Source organism: Doryrhamphus excisus, linkage group LG11 (assembly GCF_037039965.1).
Source record: "Doryrhamphus excisus strain RoL-2023G ecotype Guam linkage group LG11, RoL_Dexc_Guam_v1.1, whole genome shotgun sequence".
NCBI classification, from domain to species: domain Eukaryota; kingdom Metazoa; phylum Chordata; class Actinopteri; order Syngnathiformes; family Syngnathidae; genus Doryrhamphus; species Doryrhamphus excisus.
In genome coordinates, this window is record NC_136367.1 from 11,442,501 (window position 1) to 11,463,781 (window position 21,281).

The 21,281-nt window shown below is 42.0% G+C and overlaps 1 protein-coding gene across 10 annotated transcripts in view; it reads left to right on the forward strand.

Moving 5' to 3' along the window:
- Window positions 1–21,281, forward strand: part of pard3ab (par-3 family cell polarity regulator alpha, b) — a 179,690-nt gene that overhangs the window by 34,942 nt on the left and 123,467 nt on the right. For all 10 annotated transcript variants that reach the window (XR_013629454.1, XR_013629455.1, XM_058080481.2 and 7 more), the window contains exon 2: window positions 607–708. Coding sequence is in view for 8 of the 10 variants with exons in the window: in XM_058080481.2 (XP_057936464.2) it covers window positions 607–708 (102 nt within the window). In the remaining 2 variants the exon portion in view is untranslated. The remainder of the gene's footprint in view (window positions 1–606; window positions 709–21,281) is intronic.

The following is a 21,281-nucleotide window of genomic DNA, read 5'->3' on the forward strand; positions in this document are numbered from 1 at the left end:
CTATTGGACACAAACAACCCAATGACCTTAATCTAACCTCAACATTTGATATCTCACAAAGCTGAGGGGCCAAATAAAGAAATGGAGACCAGAATAGAAGTGAAGATAAAATCTCAAACTTACTTTTAACCAAATATCTCCGCGACTTGTTTGGACTGTCCAGACGGCAGCGAACCATCTGCCATTTTAACTGTGTGACATTTGCTTCCAGTTATTTTTATGCACGGACATGCAACCCTGAAGAATACACATACGCGTAACATTGTGGACATGCTCTGCTGCCACCAATGTGACTAACTTTGCCGCTTTAATGCATGTGCATGGTGAACAATTCTGTTGTAAGTAGATGTAAAAAAACAAAATGTTGCACGGTTGACTCATGGGTTGAGATTGAAGTCATTTTAGTGCAGATCCAGGTAAAGATGCAATGCTTTCTTCCTGTATTGGCTGCGAAGTGACCCACCATAACCAGCAGATGGAGCTGTGGTATAAATATAAGCTTATTTGGTTTCGGATGTTACAGTTTATTGAAAAGAAACATGTATGTTTTGTTTGAGAAGGAAATAATCAACCAAAATGGCATCTTCTCTTTCTTTTTTGTTGTAGGATGCAAGCTACTGGCTGCAGGTGCACCGCTTGGAGCACGGCGATGGCGGCATCCTGGACCTGGATGACATGCTGTGTGATGTGGCGGATGACAAAGACCGGGTAAGGCTGCTGCTGGGATGCTGATAACGCTGAACGTCCTCCATGTGTGTACATTGCTGTGTGTGTGTTTGTAGAGGGAGTCCCGTCTTTGTGCTGCTACACAATTGGCCTCAAATTGAGGAAGAAGCCCCGCCACAGTACAAAGTGCCTTTTAGCGTCGACTACAATTTCCTTTTTTCAACGCAATTCGTGTTCTTCCAATGGAAGTGGTTGATTGCGTTGGCGCACTGTGTGGATGTTGTACAGTGCTCTAAAGATGGGCCGTGTGTGTGTGTGTGTGAGTTTGCGGTCGTGTGCTGCAACCGGCAGAGCGGCTCGTGCTGCGTTTCGGGAGCAACGCAGCCGGCAGGCATCCAGGTTCTGAAACACTCTTAAATTAAATATCTGCCGCAAAGTTGATGATGATGCTTTTAATTGAATTAACAGTAATAGGGGTCCATCTTTGAAGTCTTCAAGGCTGTTATGCATCTGCAGAGAGTTGGCTGCAGGACTGAAAAGTAGAGAAAGAGGAGTTTGTCCTCCTTGCCGCTGAATCGTTTGCTTGGCCATTGCATAATAATTCATCTTATCTTGGAGCTCTGTGTGACAAATGTGATAGACATTTGACCTGGCTACCTGGAATATCTCATCTTACATCTAAAAGCCCTAAGCCTTTTTCACAGAGGGCCACATCGTACAAAATGAAAGGATTCAAGGTCCACTTTGATATTTTGCAAGATATGCTAGAACGTTATACATACAGTATTTAAAAGAAACAAAAAACGGTGCATCTCAGCTTTGTGATCTAGTTGAAAAAGTATATTAGTATCAATATCTTTATCAATATCTATATCTTTATCTTTATCAATATCTTCTGTCTTTTTCTGCCCCCATTTGTGTTGTTAAAAAATCTACTTTCTTCTAAAACAATCTTATAAGTAATCAAGAATAATGTTTCTCAATTTTTACACACAATTCTTGTAAAATGACAGCAGTTTTTTTCATTTTTTGCTGCGTGCCATTCTTTCACCAGTTTTGTTTAGAATAGATAGATAGATAGATAGATAGACTTCCTTTATTGTCATTGCAGAATAACACAGCAGTGAAATTGCCAACGAAATGTCGTTGCCTGGTTCCTGTATAATAATAAATAATTATAATAATAATGTGGAGAATAGATAGATGACATCAAATATGAACAACAAAATAATGCAAAAATAATGTAAACAATTTGGGATAAATAATAATAATTTAAAGTTGTGTGTGTGGGCAGGTAGAGGGGCTTATTTGGCATTGAGCAATCTGATGGCCAGGGGGAAGTAGCTGTCTCTAAACCTGGTTGTTCTACAGCGGATGCTGCACAGCCTTCTCCCCGACGCCAGGCGAGAAAACAGTCCATGCTGGGGGTGTGTGGGGTCAGAGTAGATCCGACGGGCTCTTGATATGCAGAAGACAGCTGGGATAGCATGCCCGCGACCTTCGTGAGGATAAGCGGTGTAGAAAGTGGATGGATGAGAAAACTGTCCATGTCTGTTGCCTGTGTTATGCACTCACCGTGTTCATTCTGTTAAATAAACAAAATATTGCCACACTGTGGCCGTCGCATTCACCTTAAAATTGTCACTGATGTTGGCGTATGCTGGTTCTGTGAGCTCATGCAGTTGGCTGAATGCAGCTAGGGTAGTAGCTACTAAGGATCGACCAATACATCGGCCGGCCGATATATCGGGCCGATATTTACGTTCTTTACTTGAATCGGTATCGGCCGATAAGCGCGTGGTTTCGCCAATGTGTTTTTCCGCCGCATGATTTACAGACAGGCTTTCGCCGGGCAGCTTTGTGTTGCCGGAGGATCCTGCAACACACACAGTCGCGGTACCCGCGAAATGTTTTGCACATGGTTGAATATTTATTCCTTTTAAAGTTGATAATGCCGTTTAAATGTGTGTTTAAGAAAGCTGAATCCTACTGTGTTCAGTGTTTACATTTCAATAAATATTTGTTTAAACTTGAGACCTGGAATATTTGTTATCATTGTCATGTTTTTCATGTAAATTAAGGCAGCAAAAGCAGTATCGGCCACAAATATTGGCTCAAGCAAAATTGGCCATTGGCTAAGGGTGATGGAAAAAAATTGGCCCGAAAAAAGCCATATCGGTCGATCCCTAGTAGCTACTTGCGTTCATTCCACTTATAGAACCAATGCTCACAGACACATACTGAGTGAACCCCCTTTTCATTCATCTTACACAAAGAAGAGCAGACACAAACATACATGCATACATACACGGACACCAATTCATCCAGGACGTCATAATTATCGACATATTTTTTTTTAAATCATTTGATAAATGGAGTTATCCTTTATCATGTCAGCCCTAATGATGTCAATATTGTGGATCATTTAGGATGGAGGTCTAACCGTGATCAGGATGACGTCTGTCCATGGGGACGACATGGTAGCTCCTGCATCCATGTCAGTCGTCCTGCTGGCAGCGGTGACTCATCTTCATTCCATCCCACCCAGCTTTTAAAGTGTGGAAGGAATGCCCCGGCCATCGTCGTGGCACATATGCTCTTTTATTAGCGAGGGCGAGTACACTGTACATTTTTAAAGTATGCGTCTTGTCTGCCAGGAAAAGTTGGAAGCTTGGATGTTTTTTTTTTTTTTTTTTTCAGATGTCATCTTTCCACCATCCTGTCTGCCTTTTCATTTCATTGTGAATTCCCATCCAGTATAATATGCTGACAGTCAATAGAAACCATGGGGTAGAAATGTGTGCATATTTCTACTTGTAGGAGGCTTGTCATTATACCTTGTGGATATATTGTTGACTTAGTGCTTGGGTAGTTGTGATAATGATGAGTTGTCGTTGCATGAAATACACATTGCGCAATGGGTGTCTGCATAATTTGAGGATTGGTTTTGGAGTCTATATAAAGCCCCCAAAAGGCCAGCATTGTTAGTCCAGTGAACAGCACCATGCGGTGTCTATCACATGAACGGTGATATGGTGGAGGCCAGTTTGAGCTACAGTGACAAAGCAAGGGATCTGGTTCTGTTCCCAACCCATAATCGGAAACACGTATGAACGCTACAACACGGACAGGCTCTGTTGACGACACGCACGCACAAACGCAGGTATGAAAAAGTTTGGGCACCTGTGATATTTATCAAGATTGGCGTTTACAAATCACTGGTTGAGAAGTGAAATTAAGTTTATAGGATTTACAGAATCTTGAATATGACCAAGTTTTTCATACCACTGTGTGTGAGTGTGTATTTATGTATGTTTGTGTATATATATTCGGGGTCTCAAAAATAACACGTTAACGGCAGTAAGAAATGTATTTATTATGTAATTTTTTTTGTGTAATTAACAATTGCGCGCAAGAGCAAGCCTGCCTTGGGTCAGACCTCACTTCCTCACATCACTCACTTCCTAGCTCTCAGGGATTGAAATGCTGCTACACAGAAACGCTCAATTGCTATTAGTGGCTGCTGTTGGAGCTTCACCGTGTTCTATGGTAATGGTGTAATTTCATTTGAACATGCATCAGATTACAATTGAGTGTAGGGCCCTATAATTTCCGCGTTCGCGGAATCGCGGACGGAATCGCGGAATTGGACAATAAAAACGGAAATTATTTTGAATGCGGAATATCGCGGAAATGCTGTTTTCATGAGAAAGAGGAACATAAACCTGGGGAATTGTTCCCGGAGGTCGGTAATCAATGTGACACAATACCTGCCTACCGCCCTTTTTCAAACATGGCACTCCCCCCGTCTGCGAAGAAGTTGCGCAATACCACGCTAATGCCGAAATACAGAGCCGAGCAGTACCAAGGTGACTTCTATGTATCTGGTGACATGTTATTTTGTACTTTCTGTCAACACTCAGTTGACTGGAAGCGAAAAAACACATGTGATGACCACTTGTTATCCAAAAGTCATCTAAAAAAAAAAAAGAAACACGTAGCGCTAACGCTAGCAGGCAGCCCCGACAGACATGCGTTACTGCCTCGTTCAAGTCAGCGGACTTAAGAAAAGACTTCGTCGAGGATTTTGTGAGCATGTGTGCTGAGGCCGACATCCCCTTGGAGAAGTTGGGAAAAATACGTCCTTTTCTCGTGAAGCACTGCAAACGGAGGAGCGCTGCCTGAAAATGCCAGCAGCCTCCGACAACTTCACCTCCCCCGAGTGTTTGAGCAACACATCTCCTCTGTGCTCCAGAAGATCCGGGGGAAAAAATTCTCCGTTGTTGTGGATGAGACCACTGATGCTAGGGATTGCAGTGTGCTAAACATCGTTATTGGTAAGTTAATGTTAATTTATCAGCCTAATATACAACGTAGTGGTAGTCACCATCTGTGACATCGAACATCTAATATGTTCTATGTTAAAAAAATGACTGTGTTTTGTATAAGGTCAAGTATATTTTCGCTTGAAGAGAAAAGGCTGGTTGAGCACTTTATTATTTTTTGTCATTTGTTTTCACTTCAAACATTTTTTATTTGAAGTACCTAGTGCAATGTTGTGTTACATGATGCAGTAGTATGTGTCGCCTCAATGAATGTAAGTTCATTTCTAATTAATTAGTGTGCATTTTATTCATAAACATTATTAAAACGCATTCTTTTGTGGTAAAATGAGTAAAAGGTAAAACAAAAATGGAATTCCAAAAAATTAAAATGGAAAAAACGGAATTTGGGAAAAAATAAAACGGAATTTATAGGGCCCTATGAGTGCATCCCATAATCAGTTCCCAGTTCCACATGTCCAAAAGGAGTAGGAAGAAGCAAAGCTAATTTAATCCTACCCCTCCATCTGGTACTTTTACAATCACTAACTTACATTTGTTCACTTCCTGCTTTCCATAATACAGTTTAAGGTTTTTTTTATTTAAATAATGTACCTTGTACCAAAGTACTCGGTGATATGAGCATCCAATGCCATAATGGGTACCATAGTAAGTGTCAATATAGTGATATATATAGCACATCATGACTGGTTCAAGACTCTTCATCCTTGTATTTAGCAAACATCAACTGCTTGTATTGTTTCTTGAATTGGCTCATCGTTGTGCATTGTTTGATTTCCTTACTCAATCCATTCCATAGTTTGATTCCACATACTGAAATGCTATGGCTAGCATAACGTAGTCCTAGCATAGAAGTGTTTCAAATGTACTTCTTCCCTGAGATCATATTTCTCCTCTCTTGTAGAGAAGTATTGGATGACATTTTTAGCTAATTGCTTATTTTTAGCCTTATGCATTATTTTAGCTGTTTGAAGATGAACTATATCAGCAAGTTGAAGTATTTGTGATTTTAGACATAAGGAGTGAGTATTATGAATTATCCTTACTGATCTTTTTTGCAGTACATTTAGCGAGTGAAGATTGCTTTTATAGTTATTAGCCCATATTTCCACACAATAAGTAAGATATGGTAGAACCAGAGAGCAATAAAGAGTGTGGAGTGATTTCTGATTGAGAACAAATTTTGCTTTGTTCAATATTGAAATATTTCTGGCCACCTTATGTTGTATATTTGTAATATGAGGTTTCCAGCTCATATTTTCATCTATTGTGATCCCCAGAAATGTATTTTCCTTCACCCTTTCAATGTCTACACCGCCTATTTGTATTTGCTGGTGCGTGTCCTTTCTGCTGTTACCAAACAGCATGATTTTAGTTTTACTTAGGTTCAAGGACAATCTATTATCATCAAACCATCTTTTTAGTGGGACCATTTCTTCTGACCTTTCCAAGGATTTTGTCTGTACTCCCTCCAGAACAAAAAGCAGTGGTATCATCCACAAATAATACCAGCTTTAAGTGTTTCGTAACTTTGGAGATGTCATTGATGTACAAGTTGAACAGTTTTGTCCCCAGTATTGAAGTACCTGGGGTACTTCTATGTCACAAGAGGGGACATCCTAGTGGACTCCTAAAAGACAACATACAGTGCGTGTAGCAAGGCCGGTCAAAACCCCGCTATGGCGGTGTTGGTGGTGGGTGCGTGACAGAGACGTTTCAAAAAACAACAAAAAAAAAACCCCAAAAAGTAAGAGCATGACAGGCAGATTAGTTAAAAATCTGATTAAATATTTTCATCATTTGACAGCCCTATAATAATATGTACAGTGAAGAAAATAAGTATTTGAACACCCTGCTATTTTGCTATTTCTCCCACTTAGAAATCATGGAGGGGTCTGAAATTTTCATCGTAGGTGCATGTCCACTGTGAGAGAGATAAACTAAAAAGAAAAATCCAGAAATCACAATGCATGATTTTTTAACAATTTATTTGTGTGATACAGCTGCTAATAAGTATTTGAACACCTGAGAAAATGAATGTTAATATTTGGTACAGTAGCCTTTGTTTGCTATTACAGAGGTCAAACGTTTCCTGTAGTTTTTCACCAGGTTTGCACACACTGCAGGAGGGATCTTGGCCCACTCCTCCACACAGATCTTCTCTAGATCAGTCAGGTTTCTGGGCTGTCGCTGAGAAACACGGAGTTTGAGCTCCCTCCAAAGATTTTCGATTGGGTTCAGGTCTGGAGACTGGCTGGGCCATGCTAGAACCTTGATATGCTTCTTACGGAGCCACTCCTTGGTTTTCCTGGCTGTGTGCTTCGGGTCGTTGTCGTGTTGGAAGACCCAGCCACGACCCATCTTCAATGCTCTGACAGAGGGAAGGAGGTTGTTCCCCAAAATCTCACAATACACGGCCCCAGTCATCCTCTCTTTAATGCAGTGCACTCGTCCTGTCCCATGTGCAGAAAAACACCCCCAAAGCATGATGCTACCACCCCCATGCTTCACAGTAGGGATGGTGTTCTTCGGATTGTACTCTTCATTCTTCTTCCTCCAAACACGCTTATTGGAATTATGACCAAAAAGTTCTATTTTGGTCTCATCTGACCATAAAACTTTCTCCCATGACTCCTCTGTATCATCCAAATGGTCATATGCAAACTTAAGACGGGCCTTGACATGTGCTGGTTTAAGCAGGGGAACCTTTCGTGCCATGCATGATTTCACATCATGACGTCTTAGTGTATTACCTACAGTAACCTTGGAAACGGTGGTCCCAGCTCTTTTCAGGTCATTGACCAAGTCCTGTCGTGTAGTTCTGGGCTGATTCCTCACCTTTCTTAGAATCATTGAGACCCCACGAGGTGATATCTTGCATGGGGCTCCACTCCGATTGAGATTGACCGTCATGTTTAGCTTCTTCCATTTTCTAATGATAGCTCCAACAGTGGACCTTTTTTCACCAAGCTGCTTGGTAATTGCTCCGTAGCCCTTTCCAGCCTTGTGGAGGTGTACAATTTTGTCTCTGGTGTCTTTGGACAGCTCTTTGGTCTTCGCCATGTTACAAGTTAAAGTCTTACTGATTGTATGGGGTGGACAGGTGTCTTTATGCAGCTAACGACCTCAAACAGGTGCATCTGATTCAGGATGATACATGGAGTGCAGGTGGACTTCTAATGGGCAGACTAACAGGTCTTTCAGGGTCAGAATTCTAGATGATACACAGGTGTTCAAATACTTATTTGCAGCTGTATCACACAAATAAATTGTTAAAAAATCATGCATTGTGATTTCTGGATTTTTCTTTTTAGTTTATCTCTCTCACAGTGGACATGCACCTACGATGAAAATTTCAGACCCCTCCATGATTTCTAAGTGGGAGAAATAGCAAAATAGCAGGGTGTTCAAATACTTATTTTCTTCACTGTATGTATGTGTATACCGTGTGTGTGTGTGTGTTTGTGTGATGCTCTCATTGCTGCCTTATGGAAAGTCCCAGTCATCTTCTTCATCTTCTCACACACTTAGTCCTAAACCCGTGTCGGGTGACGCTCGTCTTCGTGCACACTCGTCAAACCATGCCAGGACTTCCAAACATGACCCCAATGTGCGCGCGTGTGTGTTTGTGTTGTAGGGTGTGTTACACAGCTGTGCCCATCATGACCATGTGCAAGTCTTGTTGCTGTTTGAAATTTTTAGCACACATACGTAGTACATGTGGCACTCCCTAGTCCACGAGTCGGCAACCTTGCTGCTCTTCAGCCTCCGTGTTTCAAAAAGAATTTGAAATATCCAACTGATCGCAGGGCCATGAATGCATCTAGACTACATTCTGTTTGCTGATTGGATGATTGAGGGTGTAAAACTAATCACAACTAAAGTGTAATGAATGAGAGCACAGTAATATGTTGCAGCTATGTGCTCTGAGCCTGTGACACGCTCATCGCCGGGAGAGACGGTGTGCCGCGGAAGCTGACTGTGCACTTTTGTCTCCAAATACCAGAAAAGTCTCAGACGACGCCATAAAAAGTTACCGGGAAAAAAAATAAATCACCAAGAGGGTTTGGAAAGCTGCCAAGTTTGCAACACCAGGCTGCACACGAGACACACAAAAGGATCCTGCATGAAAATATCACAGCATCTATTCTCCAAATAAAAAAAAAATAAACCTTTGCCTTTCTATGCAAACACAGTCAAGGTCAGGACCGATTGGCTGGTAACAAACATCAAAGGTAGGCATTGATGACAGGCACAGGCAGAAATGGTATTAAAAAAAAAAAGTGTCAGGCTCTTTGACTGTGAGGATGCTCCACCGTGCTATGACGACAAACCGATTGGACCCGAGGCATAGTTGCTCTAGTGCACATATGTTGATTATGCTAAAAATGTTAACATAATTAAATAAATTAGTTAACACCATAAAGACATTATTTTGACAGCCATTTTCAAAATATATATTAGATCAGCTACAACAGAAAGAAACAGAGAAAAGACAACCAGCAACATTTGTCGACACATGTTTGTATGTTTTAAACCAGGGGTCTCAAACATGCGGCCCACGGGCCAAATGTGGCCCGCAGGACACTAGTTTGACGCCCCCGCCTTGATATGAAAGTTTAATGTTAGTGCGGCCCGCGCAAGTTTGATATGGATGCTGTATGGTATCATGTACCCAGAAAAAATTATTACGTTTGAAAGGTTAAATAACTGTTAATAGTTATCCTCCCTATCCGTGTGGAAGTGGTAAGTTTTTGGCTATTTAAGTTTAAAGGAAATAACTTGAAGGCTACCGTTTAGGTCGCTAGCTCTCTAGTTTGCGAGTTAGCATGTGTCCCAAGACCCTGCAGTTGCGCAATATGTTGTAAATAAAAAGAGTATAAATGTGACTATAGTGGTGTTTTGTCATGTCTACAGGGCTCTAATATTTATTTATTAATTTTTCTGTTTTTAATAAATGCGTTTTTTTTTTTTTTTTTGGAAAACCCGATGCGGCCCAGTCTTGCTCAGACCTTAGCTCCAGTGGCCCCCAAGTAAATTGAGTTTGAGACCCCTGTTTGTCTGTCCCTGAAAACCACTGAAGTAGGGCAATGTTCACTTCTGTGAACAATGAGCGTGGTCATATTTTCTGCATTCACGTCTCATTTGCTCAAGTCACATTTTTTGTAAAAGTGAAAAAACCTATAAAAGATTGGATTTGAACAACGACTCTGAATGGGCCATCATTCCCTGCAGTAGGAACATAGCAGAAATTAGCAATTTTGATGTGATTAATTGCTGTGTGTGCTTAAGCGGGTGTCGTGTCGTCTCTCAGCGTGGGAGACGAGCAGACAGGAGGGCCATGAGGTTAAACAAACCCAGAGGCGCTTCTCATGACGACTTCTTGTGTGTGTCAAAAATAGAGCTGTTGAACTAATGTGGTATTTATTATTATGTTATGTATATTGTTAACTCTAGTTCCATGGAGGATCCTTGTCTTCTGGTCTTCATGTCGGTTTCCCCAAACATCTGCTGTAATTATTTTGAGTGATGTCGGCGCCAAGATAGCAAAGTTCAATGGTCAAGTCTGTTCGTAAACGATGTCGCGGTTCTCTACGCTTTACTGTCAGATCTTCCTCTGACCTTTCATATATCTGCATATATCTCAATGTCGGTGCAAGAAACCTGTTGACTTTGAAGAATATCTGTTATAGCTGACATTTATTTTGTGATTAGGATTTGATTGACACGTGGAATGTGTGCTGTGTTGCTACTTACTTGAAGCGACGAATTTCAAGTCTGGAATTGTCTGTTTTGAAGCCAACAAGGGAGCTGGTTTACATAGATAGGACTCTCAAGGATATTCTTCAGGATCACTGCCTGTGTGTGCCAGTGACATGTCTGGGCAGGAAGAGAATTAATAAACCACAAGCTGAGGATGTTCAATAAACCAGCAAGTCACGCCCCCCCTCCCAAGTGTAAAAGTGTTTATTGTGTAGTTCCTTAAAGGCTGAAAAGCGGCGTGTCGGCTATTGCTCGCCCTCTTTATCACCATCAGACCACACCCACTCTGCCCTGACATCCTCCTGGGCGAGCATCGGCGATGACCTCATTCCTTCCACGCGTTGCCTTTCTCCTTCTCCCCATCTTCCCCCTCCGCAGCCCCCTAATGAGAACAAGATGACGACCATTTGCCAGATCCGGCTGTGGTGAATGTCTGGCCCAGGCAGAGTAACACATGCGTGTTGTGACCCTTTTTGTGACAAATCCGTCTAAATGCTAGTCATTTAGCCTCCAACTTTCCATAGGAGCAACTTTCTGGACAAGTTTAGCGAGCAATGCATCATTTTCTTTGTGGGGATTGTGGCTTTTTTCTGCAAGTCAGCACGTCGAAACACTTGAGCAGCAGTGAAAACAACCGTGTGCGAAATTAGGATGATGTCACGAAGATTACATTCAATCTGCTGCTACAAGCACGTCATCCGAGATGAGCCATGAACGCCAAATGAAGCTCCACAATTATTGAAGTATCAAGGTTGATTCTAGACCCGAGATGCCGTTCCCTGGAGGTTTGAGGAAGAGCTGATGATAATTTGGACTGCAGGAGAAGGTGGCAAGGAGGATCTAATCCTGTGGGACCTTGGATACTGTGGGAATTGATGAGCAGTGACTGAGCAATACACGTCTTGGTCATTTCATCAATGACTTTCAATAATGGATGTAAATCACACCTATGACTGCAAAATGTTTAGATGTTTCTCTTCTTCCACTGCTGCTGACTGCAAGGCCTCATGGGAGGGTTTCATGCTGCACCTTGTGCCTCATGGATGTGGACGTGTCCCTCGTCAGTCCTAGTTGCCATGCAACCAGGCTACTGACACTGCAGGTGACCTCCCATCAAGTATTCATGTGCCCACGGTCGTGTGGAATGAATCATTCTAAAATCACGGTTCCGTAATCATGATCATATGGCAGGGGTGTGCACATTTTTGGAGCGAGGGGTGCATACACAAAATTAAAGAACACTGGACACTTTGATGCTTTTTGTATATTAAAACGATACAACAATACAATATTGTAGAAAGAAAATTCATTCATTCATTTTCTACTGCTTATCCTCATGAGGGTCGCAGGGGGTGCTGGAGCCTATTCCAGCTGTCTTTGGGCGAGAGGCGGGGTACACCCTGGACTGGTGGCCAGCCAATCACAGGGCACATATAGACAAACAACCATTCACACTCACATTCATACCTATGGACAATTTGGAGTGGCCAATTAACCTAGCATGTTTTTGGAATGTGGGAGGAAACCGGAGTACCCGGAGAAAACCCACGCATGCACGGGGAGAACATGCAAACTCCAAGCCACTGACTCCGTGAGCACGCACGTGGTGGGTGCCAAATACAAATGTTGCTGTTTTTTTGCCAGAAATGGCCCCCTTGCCACACTTTGACACCCTTGACACCCTTGCCAAGGGTCCAGTTGATGACACCGTTAGTCACCAGTGGGGCTATTTGTGTGTTCTTACCATGCTTGTGTCATAACAGACTTGATCCTCTGTGATCTTGGTCTGGTTTAGCCCAGCTAACACAGCAGTTGGAGGCAAACCGTAGCACATTTCCTTCTGTGGTAGCAGCACAGGGTGCCCTCACGTCCTGCCTGGAGGTCCTGGGCTCAGTAACCCTGAGGACCCACAACAGCGCTGATCCCGGCCGGCAGCACCGTACATGGACACAGCCGGGAGGACGCCATGTCTGATTTTGTCTGATTAGACAGGCCATCCTCTAAAAGTGTGTCATAGTGAAATGGAAGTTTATAGCAGTTTAAAGAATGCTGCCACAACTAACAGATGACAAATACTTTTATAGAAGCTACGATTGTTTAGGAGTGGGGAGTCTGGCTGCTGTCTGTGTCTATCAGCATGTCGTGCTCATCTGCTAGAGAAGTCAGGAGCTTTTAGCGTGACTTCTAAATATGGATCAAACCAGAATAACAGCATCCTTTTGTGATCAGATGGTCTGTCCTTCAAGTCCTTAAAGGCCACTGCATGTTAACGACAGAGCTTAGACGTTCTTCATAGAAATACTGTTCATTTTCTAAGTAGTATGTGTATAGTGTTGTGGTTCAAAGACTGGGAACTACAGTAAGAAGTCACCTCCCACCAGGTCCATCCTTGAAGCTTTAGGTTCTACAAGAACAGTGCTGATGCTGAGGCAGCTTTTGTGGTAGTAATCCGCCCTCGTGTGGTGGTGTTCTGACACTACATTTTTACTTTTTTTATAGCAGGGGTCTCAAACTCAATTTACTTGGGGGCCACTGGAGCTCGGGTCTGGGTGAGACTGGGCCGCATCAGGTCCCCCCCCCCCAAAAAAAAAACAAAAAAAAAGAACGCATTTATTAAAAAAATTTAAAAACTTTGCTTTGGTTTTGATTTTCTACAATAAAAGCTCTGATAAAACATTCCACTGTTCTCAAATATCTTTTTATTTTTCTACATAAAATAAGATGAAAAATAAATAAACAAATCAAGAAATAAAATCAATCAATCAGTAATAAATAAATAAATGTAATGATAATAATAAAACTGCAAATAATAAAAACTTAAGAAACCACATATAGTTGTTGGGTAGACAAATTATTTTTTTCAGATTAAAATGAACAAAGCATTATTAGAGCCCTGTAGACATGACAAAACACGACTATAGTCACATTTATACTCTTTTTATTTACAACATATTGCGCAACTGCAGGGTCTTGAGACACATGCTAACTCGCAAACTAGAGAGCTAGCGACCTAAACGGTAGCCTTCAAGTTATTTCTTTTAAACTTAAATAGCCAAAACCTTACCGCTTCCACACGGATAGGGAGGATAACTATTAACAGTTATTTAACCTTTAACATGAACATTAATCAAACGTAATAATTTTTTCTGGGTACATGATACCATACAGCATCCATATCAAACTTGGGCGGGCCGCACCGACATTAAACTTTCATATCAAACTAGTGTCCTGCGGGCCACATTTGGCCCATGGGCCGCATGTTTGAGACCCCTGTTTTATAGCATTAACCCTACTAAGGATGCAATGTTTTGTTTTTTTCTCAGTGAATTTTAGTTGGCAGCATACGTTTTTTTTATCATCAGCATTCATGCCCCCGCAAATTTGAAGGATGGCAGTTATTTTACATGTTTACGTCTTTATTTTTCACTGGTAATGGTGTTGAGCTTTCGCACTGTGTTCGGCGTTCCTTGAACACACTGTAGTTGCTGTGAGATGTGAATGTGATACTTTTATATACGTAACTTCTACACCGGGATTTTGATTCCATCTGTTCATCAATCATGTTACATAATCAATCCGATGGCTTTATAAATGGAATAACTGTTTCATACATGAATTTTTAGCTGCATCTTTTTGGCGGTTTTTATATCTTTAGAACAGGGGTCTCAAGCACACGGCCCGCGGGCCAAATGTGGCCCGCAGGACACTGGTTTGAGGCCCCCGCCTTGATACGAAAGTTTAATGTTAGTGCGGCCCGCGCAAGTTTGATATGGATGCTGTATGGTATCATGTACCCAGAAAAAATTATTACGTTTGATTAATGTTCATGTTAAAGGTTAAATAACTGTTAATAGTTATCCTCCCTATCCGTGTGGAAGTGGTAAGTTTTTGGCTATTTAAGTTTAAAGGAAATAACTTGAAGGCTACCGTTTAGGTCGCTAGCTCTCTAGTTTGCGAGTTAGCATGTGTCTCAAGACCCTGCAGTTGCGCAATATGTTGTAAATAAAAAGAGTATAAATGTGACTATAGTCGTGTTTTGTCATGTCTACAGGGCTCTAATAATGCTTTGTTCATTTTAATCTGAAAAAAATAATTTGTCTACCCACCAACTATATGTGGTTTCTTAAGTTCTTATTATTTGCCGTTTTATTGTTACTATTGTATTTATTTATTTATTACTGATTGATTGATTTTCTTTATTCTTGATTTGTTTATTTATTTTTCATCTTATTTTGTGTAGAAAAATAAAAAGTAAGATATTTGAGAACAGTGGAATGTTTTATCAGAGCTTTTCTTGTAGAAAATCGGAACCAAAGCAAAGTTTTTTAAATTTTTTAGTTTTTAATAAATGCGTTTTTTTTAGAAACCTGGTGCGCCCCAGTCTCACCCAGACCCGAGCTCCAATGGCCCCCAAGTAAATTGAGTTTGAGACCCCTGCTTTAGAACATAAAGGAGATATGTGTTCATTTAGGGTCTAGAATCAGCTTGAAGATTTTGAATGATGGGCAAAATTCCAAAAGTGCAGTTTTCCTTTTATGACCCTTTGGTGCCCAGCAGCCTGTACAGATTTCGGGAATAGGGGCTTACATTTGTAGTTTTCTTGTTGGCCACACGGGGTCAGTGCTGGATCATATTAAAGGAGAAAGCCAGGTCCTCCTGTTTGTTGTCCAAGTGAGTTCTGATTGGAGTAACTTTTGCCTAATCCGACTGTCTCAATTTGGGTACTCGTCTGACATCTAAATTCCCCATCACTGTTTTTGTGGGACGTATGACTGTGACAGCTATTAAAAAAATCACTTTTACAAACAATCTGCATTTTGACAGATAGAGCCTTTTCTCACAACAAACTCATTGATCCCATAGAGCTTAATAAACTCACTTCCACTTCTTATGTCGCACGTCGGCCCTCCATCCTTCTATTGTCTGTCAGTCAAGTTAACCTAAACAATCAAGGTGATTCTGGCGTAGGCGTGTTGTGATTAACATGGCTTGTTGGTTTGAAGCGCTCCAAAGCTGAATGTTATTGAATGTTATTGCGGCTGTAGGTTGCCAGAGAAAATATTGATGTTATTGTGCAGCCAAGGTTAAATGCTTCCACACTCCTCCTAAGGAATGTTCCTCTCAAAGCCCGGAAGAGCTGTTAGTGTGTTTCCCTTCATTACTTCATGTGGTCTGGTGTCTGTTGAGGCTGAGGAGGTCTGTTAGGTAACGCCGGGAATGACAACATCCTTTATATTGCAGGCTTTAATGGCTCCACTGCAAAGCACATTTGGCTTTCTCTGCCTTACAAACTAATATTCGTTTAGGTTTACATCAACTACTCCCTATCGCCCATTCCATGCCACTCTAATTGCCTCATAAAAAGGTTTTTTTTTCCACAAAATGTATTTGTAGTGGCCTACCTCTCATTAATTTGGAGCACAAATTATTGATTTGGTGCAGCCTATGAAGAATTCTCCATGTTTATGTGCAGGCTTTATTTTGAAAGTGTTTCGAAAAATGCCATTTCTCTCAGCCACTTTCTATGATCTATCACTGCATAAGTCAACATTGTTTTTTTTACTCTTTAAGCAATATATTTCAAGCGTTAGTGGCATCTTGTAAGCGCGTGTGATGTTTTATTGATGTTTTGATGTCATTATAGTCAGAATGACAGCTGTGTTTATTTAGTAAATAGTATCCAACGCTAATGCTGAACCAGGAAGTTATTATGGCTGATTTAGGACTGCAGTTTAATTGATACTTTAAATTTGCTGCCATTGCTGGTATTGGTATTCAGTTCATATGCACACTGTTTAAGATGGAGACTTTGGGAACCGCAAAGTGGCCAATAATAATTCCCTACGCTAGTTTCAGAGTTTAATACTCAACACTACGTACACGTTGGCCCTCCATAAACACATTATGAGGGGATTGGTCCATAAACGTTAGAATGCAGTCCTGTGGGAAACACTGCCTTGCAAAGACTAATTGGTCAGGGAAGAGACATGACACTCGTTGTCCTTTCACTTGACCTTCCTCTCCTCCTCCTTTCTCCACTAGTCTTCTCCATCGCCATGTCTTGTTTCTTTTTCACGCTGCACAACTGGGAACAGGATGAACTTTTGCTTTTCTGCAGCCTATCAAGACTCATCCAATCTCTCTGCATGTGTGTCAGTTTTTTTTTAACATGATGATGGAGCTGATGCAATGTTTTCATAATTCTTGTAAGATGAGGTTCTAGTGAGTTACTTGGCTCTATGACAGAAACTTAGAAATTGCAGGGTTTTATGGGATTTTTTATGTGGTCATTCACGTTACTAAACAAATGCAACATATTCATATGAACGCAGAGCGTCTGGAAAGTGTCATGCATGCGCAAAAGCGCGACATCACTCGTATTTCCATGTGTTTACAGAAGTAAACATTGCGGCAGTGTCAGCGCTAGTGATGTGCGATACCATTGATTTCATTTCCAAGCCGATACTGGGTAAAATTTGTATCGGCAATACCGATCTTATTCCATCCATCCATCCATCCATGGATTGATAAAGTATTAAGATGAGACTCAACTTTAGAGCATGCATTAGCTTTAATGCATGAGCTTGCATTAAAGTAACGATATTTCAGTATTGATCAACCCATTACTAGCGTTTGCTCTCCTTCGACGTGTTTGTGGTAATTTCAAGGATTTTTGTGCAACGGGAGCCAATATCATCTCAACTCCATGAAAGAGGGTCAACATTTTGGCTATGGCAGTTTGTCCTCCATGTTGCAGATTGTGATGATGACCTGAAGACGCATGCTTAAGTCTACCAGCCCAGCGTAGAGGGATAACTTCGTCCACCACAGTTTTGCTTACATCCTCTTAAAGTGGCGGTCGTCAATCCCAAAGGGCCGTAGAGGTCGATGTAGTATGTTAGCATTCAGGCTACTTTAGCCATCTGACTGTGAGATCTTACTGCCTTTTTTTTGAGACTTGACAGTAGTTTGAGTGACATGAGTAACCCGGTGTTAAAAGACCTCAGAGCTTCTCAGGTTCTTCAGAGGTGAAAGTTTATGTTTGGACAGTAGAGAAGAAAATAATACCCTTAGTCACTCGTCCTCCTCCTCGTCCTCCTCCGGCTCCTGAAGCAAATCTGTATTCTACCATTCCTTAGCCCTGACGCACCAGAACTTTCGTTAATGGCGAATACTCTTAATCAGGAGAAATTCTCCCTCTGAAGTCGGCGCTGCTTGCGGTGTCATTAGTTATCTTCAACGTCAGGGGACCTCGGCGGTGAAGTCCGGGATGAATTATTGCACCATTTTAATGGAAATGACTCCCCAGTGAAATCAGCGCTGTCTGAAGCGTTTCAGATGTAGCTAAAAAAAGACAAATGATGTCAAGCCAAAAGAACATGTGGCTAGTGTTTCAGGACCAAGTCGCGATCTTAATAGTTGGGATGGCAGGCTGGTGACTGACAGACGTGTACCACAAAAAACACACCAAGTACTTGTGGTTGATGCATTAAAGGAAAATGGACTTTTGGGGTATTTTGCCCATCAATCACAATCGTTATGTGAACCATGAACATATATCTGTGCGTTCTAGCAACAAAATGAGTTAGTATAAGCTAGCTAATAATGCATGTCATGGGAGGTACTATTTTGACACTGAAGCTCTACCAAAAAATAAATAAATAAATAAAAATATCGCATTTATATCGCACACTTCTATAGTAACCAAGCTGCAGGGATATTGTAATTGTAGCAGCTAACACGAAAAACGATATTTATCTGCCAGGGTAAGACGACGACGGAAGAGTGGATACTCACTCTCAATTTCGCTATGAAGACTCAACAGGATGCTTGTTTGCTGTCAGCATTTTTTTTAACTTGAGGACTGGAGTATTGAGCGACTATTGTATTGTACTAAGTACTGTGCTGGAAGACATAGCCCTCCCAATGGGAGCGGACATTCTAAATGCTGTCGCTGTTGACGGAAGAAACGTAAGCTAGCTATGTGCCTAGGAAAGACGTTTTGGTAAGGTTTTAAATCATCAAAATATGGCAAGGTACCCTAAGTATAACTTATCAATGTACTTGTTGATGTATGATCGCATCATGTATATCGAATGATAAAATGTTTAGAGGGATTTGTCGTCGAATGGGTACCTCCCAGTGACGTGCATTGTTAGATAGCGCATACTAGCTTTTATCTAGTTAGAATGCCCAGAAAATGTAAAGAAATGTGTTCATGTCAAGGATTGTGAATGGTGGGCAAAATTCCATCTTCATCATTTCATCTTCTCCCATTATAGCTCTAATCCAAACGAGTGGATGGCGTAATGAAATGTACTTCCTACAATTGCAGTCAGGTTTTATTTAACAGAACATATTTCATGTCCTATGTCACCATTGCTCTTCAACCTGGCCATTGAATGGATGATGAGGTGAACAATAATGAAGCGGCCGCAAGGCTTAAGATCAAGTTTTATGGTCCCTCAATCACCTAGCACAAGTCTCACACACTCAACCAGAAGAAAACACAAGTAATGATGATGCCCCAGCCCCCCCTCACCCACACACAAAAATAAAAATAAAGCACACAGAGAGCGCAGACCTGTGCCAAGCGCCACAGTTAGCCCATATTGGGATTCACACATTTCCAAGGGTTCATACTATTTTTTGTTGAATGATATGCACAAAGGGTCCCATCCATCCATCCATTTTCCTCCGCTTATCCGGGTCCGGGTAGCAGGGGCAGCAGTCTCAGTAGGGAAGCCCAGACATCCCGGTTCCCGGCCACCTCCTCCAGCTCCACCGGGAGGACACCAAGGCGTTCCCAGGTCAGCTGTGAGACAAAATCCCTCCATCGGGGCCTTTTCTTGGCTAGGCATGCCCTTAACACCTCACCAGGGAGGTGTCCGGTTGGCATCTGGACTAGATGCACAAGCCACCTCAACTGACTCCTCTCGATGTGAAGGAGAAGCGGCTCTACTCTGAGCCCCTCCCGGATGACTGAGCTCCTCACCCTAAGGTCCCAAAGGTCCCATCTCACAATTTCTCGCCTTTTTTATTTTTAATTTTAGTAATGAAATAACATAAAGACGGGCGGCACGATGGTCGAGTGGTTAGCGCGCAGACCTCACAGCTAGGAGACGAGGGTTCAATTCTACCCTCGGCCATTTCTGTGTGGAGTTTGCATGTTCTCCCCGTGCATGCGTGGGTTTTCTCCGGGTACTCCAAAAACATTCCAAAAACATGCTAGGTTAATTGGCCACTCCAAATTGTCCATAGGTATGAATGTGAGCGTGAATGGTTGTTTGTCTATATGTGCCCTGTGATTGGCTGGCCACCAGTCCATGGTGTAACTGGACTGCTGTGATAGGCTCCAGAACCCCTGCGACCTAAACGACAAAGACACCGTACAATGATGTGGTAATCGTACGGTGTTCGTACATTGCAAGCAAAATGTAAGCATGTACAACTCACTTCCTGTGTATGCAACATACGCCACGCCCCTCACTGCTAGGCCTTGCGTGGTCCCTCCATGCTCTTCCAACTTCTGTCCTATATTATCAAAAAAATGTGGCGTACAGACTAAAAACATGCAGGGCAGGTTTGGACCCCCACTTAAGACAATGTGGACACCATCGTAATGTGAAGAAGGATAAGACACGTGATGAGAAGAGAAACACGCAACCTCTCCACTGTGCACGTGAAAGCAAGTGGAAGCAGGGGCGACCCAAGAACACCTGGTGTCGAACTGTAGAAAGGGATCTCGAGGACCTCTAACAAACTTGGGGGAACATTCAAAATCTGGTCCAAATCAGACAGGGGTGGAATACCTTTTGTTGCTGCCCTACATGCACTTCATAACGTCCGAGTACTATTTAATTACTCATTAACCTGCCATCACTCCTGAGACAGGCCCAGAATCCAAAACTACTGGATCCAGTCCAGTCTTCGTCCAATGCAGGTAAACTATACATTTTGGATTGGCCTTTTATTGTTGCCAACCCGAGGCAAACCTTTGCAATAAACATGCAGCATGCTGAGGCGTAATGATACAGCTCATTAATAGTTAGCTTATTTTATTTTTTTACAGTAGACTGAGGGCCAATAAAAAATGGGTTGCCGACCGAAAGTGGCCCTGGGGCCACACTTTGAACACCATCCATAATTATAAGTGTTGTTTTGCTGTCTACAGTCAGTAGTTGCATGATTCCCTCGGCTAGAATTCCCCTTATTTAGTTCAAGAGACGCTGCAGTTTGCCTCCAAATAATAATAATAATGTTAAGTGGCCATGTTGGCAATACAGGCCTTCCTACTTAATTAAACATATACATCAACTCGCTGCGTTCGCGCGGCCACATTTTTGGCTTGCCCCGCCGCCTGCGACGTGTTGATTAGCTTTGTGGAAAACAGGTAATTGAAGCAAGAGATCTAAATATAGCTGCGAGTGCGATTATCACTGATGGACGTGATGTATGACGCTCATTAGCGGGCCAGCGAACAAGCCCGACTCTCACAACGCCACCCCC